At 40.9% G+C, this 23,869-nt stretch overlaps 1 protein-coding gene across 12 annotated transcripts in view; it reads right to left on the bottom strand.

The window, feature by feature from the left end:
• The window catches only part of HECTD1 (HECT domain E3 ubiquitin protein ligase 1), a 62,002-nt gene extending 41,131 nt beyond the window's left edge, over positions 1-20,871 (bottom strand). For 3 of the 12 annotated variants that reach the window (XM_082202113.1, XM_082202114.1, XM_082202118.1), the window contains exons 1-4: positions 20,310-20,868; positions 6,367-6,633; positions 1,228-1,462; positions 276-503 (exon numbers count right to left, since the gene is read on the bottom strand). In XM_082202113.1, coding sequence (XP_082058239.1) covers positions 276-503; positions 1,228-1,462; positions 6,367-6,506 — 603 coding nt within the window. In that variant the 5' untranslated portion in view covers positions 6,507-6,633; positions 20,310-20,868. Of the gene's footprint in view, positions 1-275; positions 504-1,227; positions 1,463-6,366; positions 6,634-12,512; positions 12,765-20,309 lie in introns of those variants that run through there. The other 9 variants (XM_082202116.1, XM_082202119.1, XM_082202124.1 and 6 more) reach the window with 7 other exon arrangements.
• Positions 20,872-23,869: the final 2,998 nt, after the last annotated feature.

The raw sequence follows: 23,869 nt of genomic DNA, 5'->3' as shown, positions 1-23,869 counted from the left end.
AACATTTTTTCCCTTCCCATTTCCATAAAAAAGCCAACTGCAATCCCTCTAATTCCCCATAGGAATAAAAATTAAAAGTTACATTAGAGCCAAGGATTTCATGCTACTTGAAATTAATCCTACTACCATACATCCTACAACCATACAACTGTTTACTTGCACTAGCCAGTGCTGGCAATATGCACTAAATTCTTTGTAATATTTGTTATACAGTTCTCAATTCTGGAGTAACCTATTTACAGTGCTTTTTCAATTACATATTCTAAATTGTTTACCTGATGGTCTTCATGTTTTAACAGACTGGAGAGGGATTCAACACAAATTTCTAATGAGGAATCTTGAGGTTCCATTTTTCCACAGAGTCTGGATACTACAGCCATAGCAGAATGCAACGTATCTTTATGAACCAGGTGTCCACTGTCACGAATAAATGTCAACACACAGTTCAACCCCCCTGCTTCAAACACAGCGCCTGATTCACGGGTACAGATGAGTTCCAACACCTAGAATGAAAATGGAATTACACAATCATACAACAAAGCATGCATTCTTTCCAATCCAATTCTCCTAGTGCTTATTCACTTTTTATTTAAAAATATTATTGATCAAAATCATCAGTATGAATGCATTAAACCTCTCATGGTGCCAAAAAAGCTATAAACATGTAACAGATAGGGGGCTGTGTATGCTGGCCCTGCCCCTCCACCCCAACATTACCCTGTTGAACAGAAAGATCTGAAGGGAGTTTGTAAGCATGTGTGAATCCATGATCAGGAGCCCTGTGCTGACACACATACAAGCTCTTTTCAGACCTTGAAGCTCAACTTGGCAAGTGGGGGGCGGGGGGGGGATAAGACATATGAGTTTTAACGGGCTATGTCATATATGACTTTAGCAGTCTCAAGGTTCAAATATCTATGCGCCAAGCAAGATACGTTGCAGAAGATCCACAAACAGAATCTCACACAGGTTTTTAAAAATAATGTTAATAGCAATTGTGGAAATGCAATGAGATTTCCCACTTTTCAAGACAATTTGTCCACTAAGCCATCTACTTGAGACTGTTTGGGATAAGGGTATATTTTTGCAGAAGTTTTATTGTTTTGCTTAAGATATCAAAATTTAAAGCAATTCTGTCCTGGTCTTGTAAGTAGACAACTATTATAAAAACATTTTCTTATTATGGAGCTTTGTTTTCTGTGATGAAGGAAAATTAATACACCATACCTTTACACACTGCTCAGCCAAGTCTCTGCTGGTTCTGTTGTTAAGCTCAACAACTACTAAACGATTACAAAGTGCTTTGATAGCACCATCCACTCCCACAATCCGTCGAGTGCATTCCGCTGATACATCCAAATAATAAGTTATAGCACGAGCTGTTACCTCCAATACATTGTCAGGAGCACTTTCATCAAGGAATATTTTGCACAGTGCTGGCAAAAAGGTACGAGGGGGACATCTGCAAGAAGAGACAGATTACTCATCACTAACATACACATTTCCATATACATTTCTGTGATCTTCGCCATTGCAGGGAGTCTCAGGGTCCCTTCCAACTCTACAATTCTATGAAAGATTCTATGAGCCACTGTTTAGAATTAACATCTAGACAAAATAAAATGATTACAACTGTTCTGGGGTCACAGATATGGGCTTCAATACTAATTTCAGTTTCATGAACAGAACACTTGCCCACTGTCTGAGTCTCCTTCTGCAAAAAAATGTTCCTAATAGTTGGCTGACCCTCTATAAGATACTTGTGGCACAGGAGACTACAAAATGAAAACAGAACAGTTAACAATTGGAGGGACCTTCCTGCAAGTGCATAACTGCCTTTGACTCAAACAAACAACTTTGGATCCAATCCAATATCCACAACTTTAGACATATATTCTGGTTATAAGCACACCATCTATATCTGGAATGGAAAAGGAAATCTAAACTAGTTAAAAGCCTGTATGTGAAAATATTTTTGGGTATGTTTTTCTGAACTTACAGAGGACCTATGCTTTAATTTCAGTTACATAGTAAACCTCCATTAAAAGTCAAAATCCAATAATTCAAGGTAACAAAACCGCTACAAGCAAATGACAATAGAGACCACTCTGCACATCTGAAACATATTTTGACAGATTTCAGTTCTTTTGTCTGGATACTGTTAAATTAATGCCTTCTTATACATATGGCATACTACCTTGATAAATCTTTGAGTACATGAAGGCTTGCCTTAACGAGGATAACGGTCAGTTCTCCTCCTTGCCTAGGTTGAATAATAGGTCCAAGATCAAGTGTGTGTGTGTGTGTGTGTGTGTGTTGGATGTTGTCATGCACTAAATATTGGGGGGGGGGTGCCATAGCTGAACAGTAGAGTACATGCTTTGAATGCAGAAGGTCCATGTTCAATCCCAGCACTTTCTGGTATTTATTATGACATTGTCTGCCTCCACTTAACAAAGTTCTCTAGGTGAGTTACAATAAGTAAGTTTTTAAAAAGTTGAACTATAGTGGAAACCATAAACCCATTAAAGAGTAAAACTATACAACTGGGTTTTTTTAAAAAAGAACTTTGCACCCCCAAAATTAAAATGAATTTCAAATGAAGCACAGCCTAACAAAAATATGTAAAAGCCCTACGTGAATGGAAAGCTCTTCACTCAGTGCTTAAAATACTACAAAAATTGTACCAGACTCCCTGGAAAGGCTATTCTATAACCAGAACTAAAAGGGACTCAAATGCATTTGGCAGGGGCAGATGGAGTAGGATCTCTCAAGATGGATCTTACATTCAGGTGGGGCTGGGCAAGAACCCTGGATAACCACTTGCTAGTCAATGTAGACAACAGCGAGCTACAAGGATGAATGGTCTGAGTCAGTATAAGGCAGTTTTCCTGCATTCCTTCCTGGACTGCTAGAACACTAAATAAATTACGATTATGACACAAGAAGTGCATGTTTGTGTTATTCTGTATGTTCACTCCATAATCAGATTTGTCTACTCAATTCTGAGTTTTCATTCCACAATAATGATTGTGCACAGAAAATTGCTTTGCCTAAAGCAATAAAACCTTTTTCTTTAAAAACTCTGAACTTGGAAAAGATCAAATAAGTTAAGGAGCTAAATGCCTTTAAATTTTGTAATGAAATGGCAGCAAGATAAGTGAATCAAGTTTTTTGCACATACTCCAATTCAAATAGATACAAAATAATCACTCAAATTACAACTGTGATAAGAAAAGAGGTATAATATTGAGAAAAAATGTGAAATTAATCAGCAATATGTTTCACTATCATCACCATTCTACCTTTCTAAAGGCTGTTTCACACAATATACCTTCCATGGAACTATTTTGTACTTCCTCTATAGGGTGGCTTCTCCGGAGTTTTGTATGTGCCCGCCCACCATTTGGAACAACCCATACATGAGCTGCCACAAGCCACCACCCAGAATGTTTTGAAGATGCCTGGAGATACAGTGGAACCAATTTGCCTGGAAGAGGCAGTAAGCATTAAGTGGCTTATTGCATAAAATCAGGCAAAGTGGCCCTAAACCTGGATGAACCTGAAAGTTTAGAAATTCCATAAATTAAATCTTTATTCTACCTGCAGCCCTACTGAATCCCTAGAGCCTGTCCCTCTCCACATATGGCAACTCTCCATTCTGTCCATTTCCATTGCTGCCATAGGAAGAATTTAAGTACTGTAAAGTTTTGTTCAAGAAACATGAGTCTGGGTAATAACTTGTAGTGACTAGCCAACCATCTTGCTACTCTGTAACACCGCATTTGTTGCCTCAAACAGCAAAACCATTTCACTCACCGTCCACAATTCAACCTAAGTAAATACTATCTTATTCACATTTATTTTTAAATTTATTTGTTGTTGTTGTTGTTGTTGTTTAGTTGTTTAGTCGTGTCCGACTCTTCATGACCCCATAGACCAGAGCACGCCAGGCACTCCTGTCTTCCACTGCCTCCCGTTCTTGCCAATTACTCCAAGCAAGCAATAGCATATTAACATTGGTAAAATAGCATTAACCTGGTGCAATCACCCCTATTTTGTGTAACTGTCTCCAGATTAAAGATTCCACCCTCCTTTTCTGTGGGTAAACATGCAAATTGCATGTTCACGTATACATATAAATAGAAGCACAGACAAGCCTAGGAACACAGAGAATTCAATGCCTGAGCAGGGCTGCTCATTTTAGCAAGGAATATACTTTAAAACAGAGACAAAATACACATACACATCATGAAACATATACAAGATAAATAACATTACCCCACAGAAAAAGACAAAAAAACTAAAAAAAAAATCCTGAGTTGTTATTTACCTAACAAATGAATCCAGTGTCACAATTAGTTTTAATAGAGAGGGAAATTTAAAGATTTCTGAAATTTACAAACAGAGCAGCAAATAGACAGGAAACACCATGCACCAATGCTACCCATAACCATTTTACTATGGTAATTTAATAAAGATGGTTCTGCACAATTTCAACTATAAATTCTAACTCTGTGGTTAAAACTCTGAGGGCGATATCCAACTAACAAATCCCTCTAACAAAAGTCTGTGCAAAGACTTCCCCCCTCCTCCCCAAATTGGCTTGGTGCGTGTCAAAAGAATCCCCAGAACAGTGCAGTGGGAGGGAGTCATTCTAACTAGCTGAAATGCTTATGCTGATGGAACAATTGCCATAGAGCTACAATGAATTTCTCCCACCAAGTCTATTCAAAGTATGACTAACACTGGATATTTTTATTGTTTATATTTATTTATATCCTGATGGTTTCCCGGACAGGGACCCAAGGCTGCTTACTTACAGCTAAAATAAAAAGCTAAAAACATAGGGCGGAAGCAATCACTTTAAAATTCAGTGGCAAATGCATCAAAGTATATATAGTATTTAAAACTTTCTGAAGTGTTATTGTGAAAAAAATGTGATGACTAATGATCAGGCTCCCTGAATCACAGTCACAGAAAGGTGACTTAACACTACCAACTAATATTAACAGGACAGAAGGACTGAAATGAACATCACTACCTGTAAAATGCTTTTTGAAAGTCAACAGTTTTACAAACAAATTTCTAACCTATATACCAAAGTGGTTGTCTTTAAACTAGTTAAGTCCACTAAGGACCAGAGTGCATCTCCAGTGTCCATCTCGCTAATTTCAAGTTTGTGGTTTATGGCTCTCAGTCATAGTAACATACTTTTAAATAGCAAAGATGTTCCATTTTCCTTGACTTTAGGTAAAATATGGTTCCAGAACTAATAGACATAGGGGCTCGAGAACAGGCAAGGCATTCATGCTACAATTTCCCCCCTAAAATTTGTGGTTTCTTAAGCTCTCTGGTCACAACAAAGGGTTTACTTACTCTTGGCAGATGTATTTCATTACAACTGGGAAACTTTTCTAGTTCATAATAAAAAACAGTTTACTGCTCAGAAGAAAAACGTTTAAAGCAATATTGTTCTAATAACAACTACTCTTACGAGCTCTTGAAGGAAAGAAAAAATCCTATTAATCTCAAAAACAAAAGGCACATTATTAAATCTCCACAGTTCTTTCCTTATGTATCAATAAGTAAAGGTATCTTATTTAATAATAGTTTCCAGTCATCCACAGCAAATGACACAATTTAGAGACCTTAAAAATTATTAACTTTCAGTTCAGCTTCTCAGAAGAGAATCATGTTTTAAAACATTAAGATATGGTATAAGCACTATAAAACAAACTTGTCCACTATGACCCATAATTTCTAAGGTTAGTACTAAAATCTATTTCTGCTAACAGCTGCAACATTTTATAATTGTTATTTAGTCAGGGCACAGCTGAAACCCTCTGCTAAGTTTTAAAGTTAACAGTAACTGAACCGAACACTAATTTTAAATATTTCAGAACATAAAGAATTAGAAGAACTTGAAATGAAAAACTGATCTTTTAAAAATGATCTTGCTTCTGTCACCTTTTTTGGAAACACGCTTAATTAAAATTATCTTCCGCCCCCCCAACAGATCCATATGATTACAGCAAAAGCTGTAATGCAGATGTTTTTCTTATACCCAAGGATCTGCACGCATGCTAAAAGCAGCAAGCAAGCTCCCAAGAAGGAAATTAGTCCAGCTGCCTCCAGAAGAAAAACGCCTTTAACAAGAGTACAAACCTGATGTTAAAACAGATAGTGCTACAGCTGCTCTTTTTTTACTTCTTTTAATGATCACTACAGGTGTCAATGGATTGCTCAAGTCTGCCTAGAAACACTAGTTAACGGATTCAAACAGCAGTATTTCAGCTTGATGTGGATGAAATTGATCAGCAGATGTAAGCCTGCATGAAATTATGAAAATAAAAATTTACTTACGTTTCAAAGCATCGATCCACATTGTCAGACATCAAAAGCAGCATACATAACTGCTCCAGAGCTATTAGTTGCATGTCTCTTTCATCTCCTTGCCCCATCTGCAGCCACTCGAGCAATGTATCTGGGTCCACATCTGCCATGATTTTAAAGAGCTGCCTTTTCTTAAATTAAAAAGTAACCCAAAAATATTTTTAAAATATGGTCAGAATAACTTGAGTGCCAAAAATCTTCCACTCTACAAAGATCCCAGGTTCCTGTAGTCTTCGCCTAAAAAAAGAAAAAGCAATCCATCAAGAGGTGTACAGTCAAATTTTAAATTGTGCTTCCCAACTGTATCACAACATTTTTATGCTGCAATTCTATACATAGATTGAACTGATTGGAATTTATTTCTGAGTATATGTGTAAAATTGTCAAGCAGATACTTACTGCAAAAAAAATGCACACTTTGGAAATAAATGTGTACCACAGTAACCTAAGTCTTGCAGTCAGGATAAACTATGCACAATAGATTATATCTGATGATTTAGTATACTTTATTTTCTTTGTGCTAATCACTGAAAAAGTGCTGCACAGTGTCATCCTTTACCAACAGAATTGGTCTTGTGTTGGGATATTTCACAAGGCACTGCTAAAACAGTTTCAAGGTTATCACTGCAGCCATAACAACTAGAAACATGTTTAAAAATATCACTATATAAAAGTGTGTGTGTGCTGCCCAAAGATGTAGCAAACAGTGGTACCTCGAGTTACATACACTTCAGGTTACAGACTCCGCTAACACAGAAACAGTGCTTCAGGTTAAGAACTTTGCTCAGGATGAGAACAGAAATTGTGCTCTGGTGGCGCAGCAGCAGCAGGAGGCCCCATTAGCTAAAGTAGTGCTTCAGGTTAAGAACAGTTTCAGGTTAAGTACAGACCTCCGGAACGAATTAAGTACTTAACCCGAGGTACCACTGTAATTGGAACAGTACTCAGATATTAAACATTACTCATGTTATTAAAATAATTTATCCAGGGCTGTAAAAGTGCCAAGTGCCTGATCACCCAAGGATACAGAAATAGTATTGAAACCTAAGGATTTTAGTTAGAGGAAACCTGATGCATAAAAAATTAATAGTGGTTCCCAGTAATTTGATATGCTTTTCTGCCCTAACTTTTAATCTTCTTTATATCTTTTCATTCATCATGTTAGAGTTTTGCATACAACACATAGGTTGATTATGCGAAGGTGGCAGCATCAGGCCCAGTAGTTCCAAAAAGGGCAACACCAGCAAAATGTCACAATCACAATGTTCCAGTACTGCATCAGTGCTTGTATCTAATACTATGCATTCATTTGTTGATGTTGTAATTATACCTTGTAAGAAATGACTATGGTTGTAAAGGGAAAACGGAACACTAGCAGTTCAAGAACTAACATCCTCTTCCTAAATAATAATCAAGTTGTTTTTTTACAACTGGAACATCTACTGAAGCATTTTTTATCTTCCTCTTAGGCTATAAGGTACTGACATAATGATCCCCTCAAAGATTGAAGTTGTGACCACATAATGATTAAAATGAATCCTAAAGAGTAAGAAGGAACTTTTTCTGCTGCCATAACATTGCTAATTATGACCAAATATTCCTTAAATATTTAAGGAAATAGTGTGATATCCAATATTACTTAGAGTAGACTCAATGCAATCAATGTACTTGTCCATAAGTTACAATGAGTCTACTCTGAATATAACCAACACTATTACCCTAATAAATTTTGGTTTAAAGAATTCCGATTGTTGCTGTTTTCATTCACCTTGACACAAACATCCCACTAACAGACTGCCTATTTGTAACAGAAGGGGTATGTATATCAGTGATGAGATACCAACAAATGTGGCAATTACAGGCTACACTAGGAGCACTCTTTTGGACTGCACTACCCACAGCTTCAGCCCAAGCCAATTCATATTTACTTAAAAGTTTCACTGAGCTCAGAGCTGCATCTTTCTAACAGAACATACCCTAAACTCCCAAGAAAGCTGTCCAGATCCTCCAGACCTTCTCAGTGAGCAGAGAAATGATGTCTACTGCCACTGCTATTCCACAGGCAGAAACAATCATCCACAGTGAAGGACAAAGGGAGACATTCTGTGGGTATGTCAGTCAAAACCCTGACCCACAGAATCCTATGAAATCTCACTCTCATGAAATACTCCAAGAATGGTGGCAAAACTATGCCAGCCCAGGAACTAGTGTTATTTCCACCCCCACCATAGCAGTCCATGGGTGGGAAATTTTTAAAAACCCAACCTCAGTAGGTAAAAGTAATAGCCACTCCTCCCACCTTATTCACTGGCAGGCAGAAAGGAGCAGTGATTAGAAAATGGTGGTATCTCCACCACATAATATCCCATTACTTTGGGACTGGATGCCTTGTTGCTAATGCCCCCTTTCTTGGGCAAGGTGCTGGAGTGGCCACCTTTAGGTGTTCTTAGAAGAATCAAATTATTTAGACCAATTTCAGTCTGGCTTCAGGTCAGGCTTTGAAACCAAAACAGGCTTGGTTAACCTGATGAATGAGCAGCTTTATGACAGAGACAGGAATATTATGACCCTGTTGGTTCTCTTGGACATCAGCTTTTGATACCACTGACTATGGCATCTTGCTGGACCAATGCTGCAGGGTAGGGGGTTATGCTGGACCAACTCTACAGGCGTGGTGTTATGGTAGCTCTGCTTCTACCTGCAGGATAAATTTCAAAGGGCTGCATTGAGTCTTTTGCTCTTCCCCATAGCAGCTGTGCTGTGGGATACCACAGGGATCCATCTTGTCCCCCAAGTTGTTTAGAATCATAGAATCATAGAGTTGGAATAGACCACAAGGGCCATCGAGTCCAACCCCCTGCCAAGCAGGAAACACCATCAGAGCACTCCTGACATATGGTTGTCAAGCCTCTGCTTAAAGACCTCCAAAGTAGGAGACTCCACCACACTCCTTGGCAGCAAATTCCACTGTCAAACAGCTCTTACTGTCAGGAAGTTCTTCCTAATGTTTAGGTGGAATCTTCTTTCTTGTAGTTTGGATCCATTGCTCCGTGTCCGCTTCTCTGGAGCAGCAGAAAACAACCTTTCTCCCTCCTATATATGACATCCTTTTATATATTTGAACATGGCTATCATATCACCCCTTAACCTCCTCTTCTCCAGGCTAAACATGCCCAGCTCCCTTAGCCGTTCCTCATAAGGCATCATTTCCAGGCCTTTGACCATTTTGGTTGCCCTCCTCTGGACACGTTCCAGTTTGTCAGTGTCCTTCTTGAACTGTGGTGCCCAGAACTGGACACAGTACTCCAGGTGAGGTCTGACCAGAGCAGAATACAGTGGCACTATTACTTCCCTTGATCTATATGCTATACTCCTATTGATGCAGCCAATTGCATTGGCTTTTTTAGCTGCCGTGTCACACTGTTGGCTCATGTCAAGTTTGTGGTCAACCAAGACTCCTAGATCCTTTTCACATGTACTGCTCTCAAGCCAGGTGTCCCCCATCTTGTATTTGTGCCTCTCATTTTTTTTGCCCAAGTGCAATACTTTACATTTCTCCCTGTTAAAGTTCATCTTGTTTGTTTTGGCCCAGTTCTCTAATCTGTCAAGGTCGTTTTGAAGTGTGATCCTGTCCTCTGGGGTGTTAGCCACCCCTCCCAGTTTGGTGTCATCTGCAAATTTGATCAGGATGCCCTTGAGTCCATCATCCAAGTCGTTGATAAAGATGTTGAATAAGACCGGGCCCAAGACAGAACCCTGTGGCACCCCACTAGTCACTCTTCTCCAGGATGAAGAGGAACCATTGATGAGCATCCTTTGGGTTCGGTCAGTCAGCCAGTTACAAATCCACTGAGTGGTAGCATAGTCAAGACCACATTTTACCAGCTTCTTTACAAGAATATCATGGGGCACCTTGTCAAATGCCTTGCTGAAATCAATTTATATCTATATGAAGCCATTTAGAGAAGTCATTAAGAGATCTGGAGTTGGGTACCTTTGGGATGGTGATGGCATGACAACCACTTTTATTACTTCTGTCATCTAAATCAGCTGAGGGTGTGCAGGCGCTGGACCACTGTAATGAACTAGATTACAGTCAATAAATTGTGACTGAATCCTGGAAAGATGAAGGTCCTTTGGGTTGTTGGTTCTCATGTTGGGGAATGAGGCAAACAGCCTGCTCTAGATAGGACTGCACTCCCTTGAAGGAGCAAGTTTGTAGTCTGGGAGTAGTCCCAGGTCCATCTTGTCACCAAAGGTCCAAATTGCAATGGTGGCCCAGAGTGCTTTTGGTCACCTTTGGCTGCCTGTGCTACAACTGCTCCTGGAAAGGGATAGCTTGGCCACAAAAGTGCATGCTCTGGTAACCTGGTTTACTGTTAACTATATTGAAACTTTTTGGCATGGCCTTCGAATGCAATGGAGAGATCAGGGAATGTATTTTGAATGCTATTTGATTTGATAGGCTACTGATATGGATTACTATCTTAATGTACTGCTGATACGTTGTATTACTAGGTTTTTAAAAAATTCTGATACACATCATTCTTTCTTATGTGTTAAGCCACTTTGGGTATAATTTGTTATAGAAAACCAGTATAAAAACTAATGATAAGCTGAAAACAGATGAAAAATTCTCATAATTCCCTTGTCCTTCAGAAGCTAAATGCTATCTTTATTGGCATATTAAAGCTTCTTACTCTAACATACAAGTAATTACCTATTTTTGTAAACCTGAGGCTGTTCCTAGGTCAATATAACCACCACACACAAAAGCAGTTTGAAGTAAATATGCCCTTTCACACATTTGCTTTTATCCTTCCATAAATGAATTATATTACAAACATGGAAAAAGTTAACTGTACAAAGTTTCTTCAGTACTGAAGTATTAGGGAGAGGAAGACTCTCTCCAGAATTGTGCCTTTAAAAAATATATTGTTGGGCAAAGTCTGCCTGTGTGTTTGCTTGTGACGTGTTAGCAATTAATAATGTTACCTTTTAACAACATGGGGGGGGGAGCATTCCAGAAAAAAACCAGCCTTATGATGTAAAATACTACCCAGTTATAAACAAAGTTACATAGAAATTAGTCAAACTTACTTTCAACTTGGTCTGCATGAGAGACCAAACTAAAAACAATAGAATGATTCCTGCAGGCTGAAAAACCCCAGGTAACAACAACAAGAAGAAACTTTGCCCTGTATTAAATACATATATCACAAAGGTAAATCCTTCAAAGGCTGCCTACATGCACAGGGAAAGGCACACTTAGCTTAAATAAATAAAAGTCAAACACACAGTCAGGCACACTCTCCCACAAAGTAATAAATGTGGGGGAAGGGGCCAAACTTTTGTGGCAAAGCACATGCTTTTCAGTCCGCAGTACATCCAGCTAAAAGGATCTTAGGTAACAGGGCTGGAAGTTACCCAAGACTTTGGAGAACCGCTGCCGGTCAGAGTAGATAACCACTGGGCTACACAGACCGACAGCCTGACCATGAGGTGCCTTCACACGTTCGTGATATAATTATTTGCCGACCTTCTACGACGAGATTGAATAACGCCAACGCCAGACAATACAGCCAGGGATGTTACACTGACTTTTACAGATCCGGCTTGCAATCCACCCCACCCGCAATTCTCCGAGAGTAAGCCCCACTGAGCTCAATAGCATTCCCTCCCGAGTAGACACGGTTAGCATTACAGCCCCTAGTCACAAAGGAGAACCCAAAACAACGTAAGGCCACAAGCTCAGGCACCGAGAGGAAGCCGATCACTTCCCCTCCACAGGGCCCGCAGCCCAGGGCTCAGGCGAGCCCCGAGGAAGAAGCACCTGCTCGCCTCGCCTCCTACTAGGCCCACAGGCCCCAACCAGATCTCTTCGCGGCAGCCCGGACAGGCGACCCCGCTCGCTACCCTCCCGTCCCCAAACCCTCCGTTTCCCCAGGCCTACCAAGCCCCGCCGCGCCTGGACTCGGCGTGGCCTCTCTCCAGCCTCCCCCCTCCAGCCGCCTTCCCCACACGGACCCCGAAGCCCAGCCCGACCCGCCAGCGGCGGAGCCGTCCCGGAACCGCCTGCCTCGGAGCCCCAAGCTCTCCCCGCCTCCTCTTCTTACCCGGGCCGGGCCGCGGCGCTCGCGTTGTCTGGCAGCCGCAGGCCTCGCAGGGTGACCCGGTCAGGCGGCTTAGGAAAGGCCGCCGCGAGGCCCCGCCGCGCTCTTGTTTCCTCCTCCCCGCTGCCCGAGTGAGTGACTCGCTCGCTCTCCGCGGCGCCGCAGACTTTCTCCTCAGACGCCGCTGTGGCCGCCTCAGCTTCCCGGCGTCCTTCGCTCACCTCCCTCAGTCCATCGCCAGGCAGCGACGCACCCCGTCCATCTTGATCCTCCCGGCACAAGAGCGGGAGGGGGAGGGTGACGGGGAAGCGAGCGCCACAGACACGAGAGGGGGAGGAGGGGGAGGAAGGGGAGCGGGAGGGGGAGGAGCCCGTCAGCCTCGGAGTCACGCTCGGGCAGACTCCGGGAGATACCGAGGGCCGGCAGAGGGGGCGCTGCGGAGGCCAAGCTCGCGCCGGCGTTTCCTACGCTCTTTTCTTACCCGCCGCCGGTTACTTCTCGGACTGGTTTTCCCTCAGCTTCCTCGCCTCTCCGTAACGTTGGGGAAGCGTCGGGATGGGTTGAATTGGAAGCAGCAGCAACAACAACAACAGGAAGCGCCCTATCGCGTTCCTCAGGGCGCAAGGGCGAACTTTTATTCTCCTCGCTAAAAACGAGGAAGAAGCGACCTCCCCTCATATCATATACTACACATGTCTCCCCCCCTCGGCCCAGTTTCTCCTGTCCAAAGAGGAGCGAACTTGAGTCGCAGCAGCAGGCGAACGAGGGACTGGACGAGAGGAACAGAAATCAAAACCTTTCTTCTTCCCACGAGTCGCCATTACCTTGCGGGATCCGCCGCCCACTGGCTCCTGTGGCTTTAAAGCGGGATGTGAGGGGGCGATTTTATTAACGACAACCAAGTTTCTTGGGTGAGCGGAGGGTCCTCCTAGCTGTAGCTCGGACAACGGGGTGGCTCCCCTCAGGCCCAACAAGCCTGGGGAATGGGCAGGGATTACTGTATAAGAACTGCAGGTCCACCTACAAGGGCCGGGGAGGGGGCCTTCAGAAGGGAAATGCGGTTGCCTTCATTATGTTTTTTTACCCCCAAAAAAATATAAAATATTATTATTTATATTCCGTCCATCTGGGGCAGTGAGTGCACCTGGCGAGTTGGGTCAGCAGGTTGTTCTCCAACTGCATATACTGCACAGACACTGTCTATTTAAAGCACATCGCCCACCACCGAAGACTTGTGGGAACTGTTAAGGGTGCTGGGAATTGTCACTCTAGGAGGGTGAACGACAATCTCCAGGGTTATTTGTAGGAAAAGGGAAAATGCTTTAAATGTATTGGGGGGGGGGTGTACACAGCCTAAGTCAGAGATAGGGTGACCCTCCAGATGCTGTTGGGCTCTAAACTCCTATCAGCCCCATCCAAAGATGCTGGAAGTTGGGAGTCCAACAATTATCCTTAGTCAAGGTGGTCGTGTTTTCTCCACTTGAAGAGCCAATCTATGTGAGCATGTGGGCAGCAAAGACATCACATTAGAAGGGCAGTATAAGGAGTGCTAATTTTACCGCCCAGCATTTAATAATATTTCCTATATTCCTTCTTCCAATGTGCTCAGGATTCAACTCTCCTCACCACAATCCTACAAAACAATTTATACCAAGGGACAATGAGTTTAATTAATTTATTTTATGTTATTTAATTTAATTAATGGTTGAGCAGCCATTTGAGTCTATGTGTCTCCAGTCTAAGCCTTATCTGTCTGATGCTACACTGGGGGGTTTGAGGTGGGTGACACCTCCAGTGTTTCGGACCACAAATGAAGTATTTCTCAGGGACACCTACATTTCTGACTAGCTCACTGATTCTACATAATATTAAGTAATTGAGTGTAAGTTCAGTTATATACAAAGTATATGTAAATATTAACTAAAAACAAACAAACAAACAAGGACAGGGCTCTTTCACCTTGAATGTAAGAGGGGAATTTTAGCAGGTGTAGCTTGTCATACAATTATCTCTTCAGTACAACTATTAAAGGTGCAGGAGTCCTGCCCTCTTTTGCATCAGCCCTTCCCAACCAATGTACAGTGATACCTCAGGTTAAGAACTTAATTCATTCTGGAGGTCCATTCTTAACCTGAAACTGTTCTTAACCTGAGGTACCACTTTAGCTTAATGGGGCCTCCCGTTGCTGCCGCGCCGCCGTCGTGCAATTTCTGTTCTCATCCTGAAGCAAAGTTGTGTTGGATGAGTTTCAATTGGTAAGACTCAAGGTATTATTTCTGGCCCGAGGTACCAATGTATGCCAAAGGCACAAATTAAAAGGAGGGAGAAGCTGTCCTAATGAGGTATTTTTTTTTAAAAGGCCTTTGGAGCTTGCTGCATCACTCCAAAAATGGGAAATGGAAATGGCACTCTTTATGAAGTAATGTAGTAAACATATGGCCAAACCGTTAATTTACAAGGTATGTATATTTCTCAAGCAGTTCCAGGGGAGCTCCCAAGCAGTTCAAAATTTTTAGTTAAAATGAACAATTCTCCAGTGAGTACATGTGCTAGTTATGGTCCTTCTCTCTTTAGCATAAAGGTTGATGGAAGCAGAGAATCCATATGTGTATAACTGCAGTCAGTGGCAGAGCTTCATGCTCCGGCACTGGGGGGGGGGCAAAGAGCAGGCAGGGGGCGGGGCTGGTGTGCATCATGGGGGTGGGGCATGCTGCCTGCAGGGGCGGGGCGCCCAGTGCAGGCAGCCACGATGGCACTCTACTGGGATCGCGCTACCAGGGACGGGGCACTCCCCCCCCCCACTCCTCTTCCTCTGCCAATGACTGCAGTTCCACAGGGCAGGGTTAACTCATTGGTAAGGATTTCAGAGGCGAGGACCTAACCATTTCAGCCTCGTGGACTCATGGGCAAATTGGAATGTAAATCTGAGCATTAGTTTGTGTCATTTACACACCAGCAGAGCCATGGGGACAATGCAACTACACTATGTAGAAGGCAAAACAAAATAAAAATAAAAATATGTAGAAGGCAGTTCTCTGACCACCTAATTTCTTAGTATTATTATTATTATTATTATTATTATTTGAATTTATATACCGCCCTATAACCAGAGGTCTCTGGGCGGCTCACAGAAGAAAATAAAAATATAAAACCACAAAATATATAATCAAAATAAAAACAGCAACCCAATAACCCACCCCACCAAAATAACCCTCATATTTTAAAAGGGCATAGGATGCCAATCAAAACAACCAAAGGCCTGGTTAAAAAGGAATGTTTTTTGCAGTAATCTAACCTTGAGGTTACCAGAGAACAGACAACAGTAGGCTATCCCTGTCCAGATAGAGGCGTAGCTGGGCCACCAGTCAAAGCTTGATGGAAGGCACTCCTGGCCACTGAGGTCACCTGAGCCTCGAGCAACAGCAAAGGATCCAGGATTATCCCGATTCTATGAATCTGCTCCTTCAGAGGAAGTATAACACCATCAAGAACAGGCAATCTCCCACCTATCTGGTCTAGGGAACCACCCACTAACAGTGCCTCAGTCTGATCTGGATTGAGTTTCAGTTTGTTGGCTCTCCTCCAGTCCATTACCAAGGCAAGACACTGGTCCAGCACTTTCACTGCATCGCCTGCAGATGTAAAGGAGAAATAGAGCTGAGGGCCATCAGCATACTGCTGACAACGTACTCCAAACCTCCTAGCAGTTTCATGTAGATGTTAAACAACGTGGGGTATAGGATTGAGCCCTGTGGAACCTTCAATGTGGGGTTCCATTCCCCACAAGGAACACCATTGCATTCCCCAAGTAACACCCTTGGGGAACGGCCATCCAAGTAGGACTGGAACCACCGCAAAGCGGTGTCACCCACCCATAGTTCAGACAGTTGCTCAAGAAGGATACCACGGTCAAAGGTATTGAAAGCTGTTGAGAGGTCAAGAAGAATTAACAGAGACACATTTCCCTTGTCTCTCTCTCTACCGAGGTCATCATACAGGGTGACCAAAGCAGTTTCTGGGCCTTATCCCCGATTGAAATGGATCCAGAAAATCAGTTTCTTCCCAAAGTGCCTAGAACTGGTCTGCAACCACTTGCTCCAAAACTTTGCTTAGGAAAGGGAGATTAGCAATTGGCCAGTAGTTGGTTAGGTTTTCCGAATCCAGGGAAGGTATATTAAGGAGTGGTTTTACCGCTGCCTCCTTCAAACAGGCAGGGACCACCCCCTCATAAAGAGGCATTGATCACCTCCCTGGCCCAGCCACCTGTTCCCTCCCTGCTGATTTTTATCAGCCAAGAGGGGCAAGGGTCTAGAATGCAAGTGGTCACCCTGACTGATCCGAGCACCTTGTCCACATCCTTGAGCCTTACCAACTGAAACTCATCCAACACAACATGACTAGACTCTGCTCTGGACACCCCATGATATTCATCTGCTATAACAGCAGGTATTGGTAGATGCAGGCGATTTTATCCTCAAAATGCTTTGCAAACAAGTCACAGTGAGGTACCATTGGTTCTATCACCTCCTTTGGGCCAGGCTGTAAAAGGCCTCGTACAACCCAGAAAAGCTCTGCCGGACTACATAATGATTCAATCGAGGCAGTAAAGTAAGCCTTCTTTGCTTCCTTCACTGCCACTAGGTAGGCTCAGGGGTTATCATGTCAATAGCCTGAGCCATTCGGTTGTAAAGACATTACAACTTTGACATTATGACATGCCTATGTGTGTTTGGTAGCAACCATATGCCATAATGTGTAGTCCCTTCCTAGGATATTGTATGGGGGAAATATGTGCCTCTGGAGAGTACAGTTGCAGTACAGTGCAAAGAAGCCAGTCCAAGGACTACCTCATAAGTACCTGGTTTTTAATTTGTTTGTTTTTTAGTAGAACTGTTCAGTGTTCACTCTTTTATTTAAAAGTTTGCACATGAACAGAGTGTCCTGGACACATTTTTGCATGTAGGAGAAACTGACACAGGACAGAAATAGGCTGTTTCGTTCATTCCTACACATGAGGCAACCACATCCTTGAGACAAGCAGCTTTCTGCAGATAGACCCACCATGTGAGACATATTTTAACAGGGACTATATACATAAATTGTTGTTTGTTTTCACTATTGGTGAATGTATACACACCATCATTTTTAATATTTCAGAGAATTTCCCTCAGCATGAAAGGCAAACCTTGTTCATATATGGTTGGGTACATTGGATCCCCTCAACTGGGGTTAATGTGTTTAGGAATGGGGGTAAACAGGTTGGAGGTTAGTTAACATTCTTAATTGTGTTTGGTTAAATCTGCATAAAATAGAGCACCCTTTAAATTTTTTTCTTGGTGTTTATTGTGAACTGCCTTAGGAAGGCCTTTGATCACGACATGCATTATGAAAAAAACCCTAACTAATCAGTAAACATTGTGTTACGACCTTCAAAGCTGCAGTTCTGAACATGCATTATATGAAATATAGTTTCTGTTAAATCTGCTGATCATGTTCTAGGATATAAATTGAACTGTCATTCTAGTGTTAGGATTTAGCTCATTATTTTTAAAACCTGTAATCTATGGTTCTGAGATCCATCATTAAGTAGGAACCATCTACTCAGAACATTCTGTATATAATTACTCTCTGTGATTTGCTGTGAAAAAAGGCCACATTCAGGCACACTGGGTCATCACAGTGGCTCTTTTTGTAGAGTTGCATGACATTTTTAGTGAGGCTATTAGTCACAAAAGAAGTTAATAATATAATTAACGTAAGATTATAGTTTATTTAAATAGTGGTGACTATGTGGCAGATCCTTCCTGTAGTCACCAGGAAAATGGAAGTATGCAGAGAACCTGAAGACAATGGCAGTTCTTCCACCTCACACAGGACCAGGCAGTCACATGTCACTGTCCTGGGCAGACATCATTTAGGAAATCTTTAGTTACTCTGACTGACATGTGATGTGTCAATATCATTATAAGTGTAAAATATAACAAGAAGTTATATTTTAATTACCACTGAATGGAAATTGGGAAGATATGTGGATTGTAAAATATTGTATAAAATGTGAAGTATGTCAGACAAAGCCGAGATTAGGGATGGCAGATGAAATTAGTTCACTTTGCATTTTATTTTGAACCTACCACATTCATGCTTCCGAAAACAATATGAGAACTGAAACACAGTTCTCAGAAATTTGTACTTCTCCAAATGTTGTGATGCCACGTACACACACAAAAGGGTATATTGGTGAAACTCATGTGCAAAATACACTCCATTAAATATTTTGCAAAAATCCCACATACTAGACAACATACAAAAATGTGTATATTAGGAGATATGAACACAAAGATGCATCTGATTGTTCATGTGGACTTCTTAAAAAAAACAACAACAATAACACGTATGTATCTTTTCCACAAACAGGAGCGCAAACAAGATTGGAACAATTGAAAAGAGAGAGAGACTGAAATTGACATTGCTGTATGGAGTGTTCTGTTTAGTATTCCAGTTAGTTATGCCATCCTCCAGGATAGTCCATTCCATTCCCACCCAGTTTCCATCACCTGCCCTGCCCACATCATTGGTCAGCATTCCATGGCTACAGAGCACATTCAGTCTCCATTCAGCTATTCTGGGTTTTCTTTAATGATCAGGGTGGGGGAAGCTGATTGTAATGCCATCAGCTCCTGTTTCAGGTTCCAGGACAGAACACCAGTAAATATTAACTTTAAATACTAAATCTGGTAAGACACAAACCTGACTACCTAAACCTAACACAAAGGATTGATAGTGTTCCCGTGGATGGAGACTAGTTTATGAGCTGGGTGGACTGGTGAAACATGGAGATGGGAGTAATAAATTGATGGCTTGAGGGGAATTTGTGAGGGTAAGCCCAATGGAACATTTGTCTTTAAGGGCTTCTAAACCAAAATAAATTTCAGGCAGTAGGCAGTAGGTTAGATAGGCGTGAGCCTTGTGGAAAACATTTTGATCCCACTGTTGGGGACAGAGCTGGAGATAAGTGATTATCAGAAAAATATTTTAGTTTAAATCTTATTTATTGATGCATAATTAAAATGGGGCAAAACCTACCTGGGATAGAAAACATCAGCATTTATTCCAAATAGTCTACAGTGAAGCAATTAAAAGGCACTGTGGAGTTGATGCTTTTTACCATGTCACTTTTGACTGTCAATCTGCCATTATTCAAAAGATATACAGTTGTTTTAATAAGTAAAACAAATGGGGATAAATTATTAAAATGGCATTAACAATACAAAATATTTTTATTTTAATCCTTTGGATTTTTGTTTTATTTATGTGCCCCAAAATATCACAAAAACAGTTCCTGCCTCATACACTTTCCCAATTAAATTTGTGCCATTTTTAAATTTTAACATAAACATTTTCATTAGTCATATTTCAAAACACTGCATGACTGATGCTTCTGTGTATCAAACCATTCCAGGATTCAGAAATCTGAGCATGGTAGAGGTACCCTAAATGACCCCATAGATCTTAGCAACATGGCTTGGAATGACACAGTTTTCCAAGTGTAAGAAGAACAAAACACATTTATTATACTTGTGATCAAATGCTTAGCAATGTTGTTTTTCTGTACTTCTGCTTTATTCATACCTAGCACAGAATGCAGAACATTAACCTTTTCCATCTTATCCTTAAATTAATCACCATATAATTTATTTTCTTAAAGAAACAAATGTTTCAATCTGTTGTGCTTTTTCACAGAAAAAAATCATTTCCTGTTTCAGATTATTCTTGTTACAGTCAAAAGGATTAGCTACTTACTTGATACGTCCACTGAAAGGGTTACACAGTATACCGGTAATGTCTTATTCAGTCCAGATGGCTTTTCAGACATCTTCTTGAAAAAGACTTTTATCCAGAAAAGCAAATCCTGCTTTAAATCTTTTTCATTTAAAAAAGGGGGTTGGGTGAAACTTCATATTAAGATCCCAGCAGTTCTCTTTCAGTTTGACTCTTGTACAATCCTAGAACATCTCTGAACATAGGATCAACTTTGTGGCTTTTCCATCGTGTCACTGTCTGTAATCTTGGATCCCGGTAATCACAAGTGCAACTACGTCAGCTGTAAAGCACACTGTTTACCATTCACCAGCTTGTGCAATGTGCTGCAATGAGAAGTGTGTTAAAGGTTGACTATTACATTCTTCAAATGTTTTGATTAGTCATGTTGCTGTGGTTTCTGCCTGAGAACTGTATGCAATGTAAGTTTTGAAAGTGCACTGTATTTGAAAACATCAGTCTAGTCTTTATACAGCCATTTCTGCTCAATTTCCACTTTCAGACATAACTAACAGCATCTTTCAGACAGGATATTTTTCTGCTTAAAAAATAATCTATAATTGAGCAAACATTCTATAGATGTAGCCTCCTCAAGCTTGTGAGTCCAGCAGACAGGAAGTGAACTCCCTGCTTAAACTTCCTGCTTGTGCCGGGCTAAGAGCTGAAGTGACGAGGAAGGCGTCAACTTTGATTCCAGCCAATCAGGAATTGCAAGACATACAATCATTCTGTGAATGCAGAACCACACTTATTCTAGGATGACTAACAATTTTTCTGTAGTACAGCTTGGCTTGCCTAACCACAATAGCTGTGCATGCCCTGTGGAACTTTTGACTTGGGGTTTCTGACAATTTCAAAAACAGTTTGCAAAGTGGTATTTAGCTGTAGTTCGGTGAAGGGGGATGAGTCAGTCCCTGTACTTGGGAACAGAGAGCTGGTCAAAGGGAGAACAGAAACTCCTTGTTAGAACAGCACCACTTTCTTCCAGTCAGTGTTTCCAAGCATGATTCAAAGAACTGGTTATCATGCCCAACAAAGCCTTATATGACTTCGTTTCAGTTTGTGGGACATTCGCAGCCAAACCTAACAAATGCATATTATTGCTAGTATGAGAAGGGGCCTAGTCCACAGAGCTATATTGCTAATAGGCAGATAATAATAATAATCATCATAATTTTTTATTTATACCCCGCCCTCCCCAGCCAAGGCCGGGCTCAGAGCGGCTTACAAGCAATAATAAAAACAAGATGAATGATTACAACTTAAAAACAAAAATAAAATACAACATTAAAATAATGGAACATTAAAATACTCAGACCATTGAAGTACAATTGGTAGGGAGGGCTCTATATGATGTCATTTCCCCTCCTCTCCTAGAGAGGAAGAAACATTTGGAATTATTATTTCTCTCTCTCTTCCTTTGATTGGTGTGGGGGTACAGACATGCTTCCGCTTGCTCCAGCTTTAGGCACATTCCTGAAGCTGGTTATACACTCCCTCGCTCTTGCTCTTTGTGTGTGTCTGTATTTGCTGCTACCTTTGTTGTAAGCCAATTCATGATTATCATCCGAGCAAATGTCCGTTCATTTATTTAAGGAATTGCTTCTTATAAGAGCAATTATGTGTGACTGGCATTTACTCTGGCCTTAAGTCTTTTAGGACAATCTGATATATATGTGGAATTTCTCAAAAGCACAATTTGATGAACATTGTGTTCTCATTATATTGAGGACACTGATAATTCATTGCCAACCAGGCTGTGTAGGATCACAACGCTGAAGGCTTTCTGAAAATATCTTGGAGACTTCTGTTTTTTTTGCAGGCTATATCTCAAAGGAAGACTTAGTTTCCAAGTCTGGTTTATTTTGTTGGTGTTGGCTATAGCAATCTGAGTGTCTACTTGTTTTATTATTTGTTGGTTTCTAGCATTCACTTATCAGTATTTTCTTTTGTTTTTTTCTGTGTTTTATTGGAAAGTTTTGTATGTTATGTGCTTATTTTTAGCTTAAATGTTCACTAACTTGGGGAAAACATTCTGAAAATCAGGATACACATTTATTAGTAAAAATTTATTAAGGTTTCAAACAGCATTTCAATAAATGCTAAAAACAATATTTTGGGATACAAAGCCTTTTCCAGTCTCTTATCATTCTTATCATCACCAATCTGTTGATTTCTAGGAAGTCTGCACTGTGAACATTGTGAGTAGATATCCATGAGAACATACTGTACATATGTTAATCTGTCCTGCTCTTTCTTCTGTCACTGAATTAAGGCCCTTCACATGGTCACTGTTTTCAAAGCTGCTCTCTGTAAGGGTCAACCTAGATATGACTTGAATTGCATGGATGCACTTAACATGCAAGGTTTTTGTTGCTGTAGTATAAATAGCAACCTCTTGAGTGCAGGGTTGGGCAAGTGAAGTTTATTCCTGCCTCTTTATTCGTGCCACAGCCTGATCAAATCCGCCTCTCTGCACCTGCTGTTTGCTATTCCCTTCTGCAGTACCGTGCAAGAATCATTATGCAGCACATTGAACAAAAAAAAGTAGTGAATATCAGAAAGAAAGCTCCCACCACAGATAGCAACAAGAAAGGAAATTCTGAATAAACATCAGGAATAACTTTTTGATGGTAAGAGCTGTTTGACAGTGGAACAGTCTCCTTCGGGAGGTTGTGGACTCTCCTCCTTTGGTGGTTTTTAAGCAGAGGTTGGATGGCCATCTGTCTTGGATAGCTGAGGTTCCTACATTGCAGGGGGTTGGACTAGATGACCCTTGGAGTCCCTTCCAACTCTACAATGCTACATTAATAAATCTGATTATAATAAAATATAGCTATTGAACATAGAACATTGTAAAGTTTTAAAAATATAAATTCATAATTTATACTTGTTAATATATTAATATTATACTTAACGATATTAAATACATTTCTGTTTACAAAACTGTCTTGACATAGTTTCCCTTCTCAAAACCTAAGGAGTTCAACAAAAATGAAGGCTTAATTATTCAACTTCTGGCACTTTTGGTATCTGGAAAGTTAAATCAAATACTTCCCTTTAAAATAAATTAAGGAATTATCTCCTTATCTCTATTGCCTCCCTGTGGACCAGCTAAATCACTACAAGAAGAAAACAAAGTGGAAAATGTAGTGCAGGAATATCCCATAAGGTACTCAGTGCAACAAAGTTACTTTGTCACCTGTTGAACCAATGGCCTGCCTTTGAAGTTCATGGGTTCAGACTAAATTGGGTACATGGTGAAAGACTCATGTGATGTTCTCACCACATGTCTCACTTCCAGTGCAATAACATTTTGCCATACCACTGCCCACCCACTTAATCATGTGGAACCTGACACATAACCTTCCACTTATGCTCAGCCCAGGCTGGGCTCATTCAAATCTACATAATCCCCACACTGAATGCTGAAATTTTTTTGTGGGGAGTTTTTTTAAAAAGTTCACAAATTCTTCAAAAAATGTGAAGAACTGGATTTAAGATTTTAGAAATGAGGAACAAAATTTGGAGATTTGTCCATC

The sequence above is a fragment of the Podarcis vaucheri genome, assembly GCF_965113315.1.
Source record: "Podarcis vaucheri genome assembly, chromosome: 1".
Taxonomy (NCBI): Eukaryota; Metazoa; Chordata; class Lepidosauria; order Squamata; family Lacertidae; genus Podarcis; species Podarcis vaucheri.
This window is presented reverse-complemented; position numbering and strand designations above follow the sequence as displayed.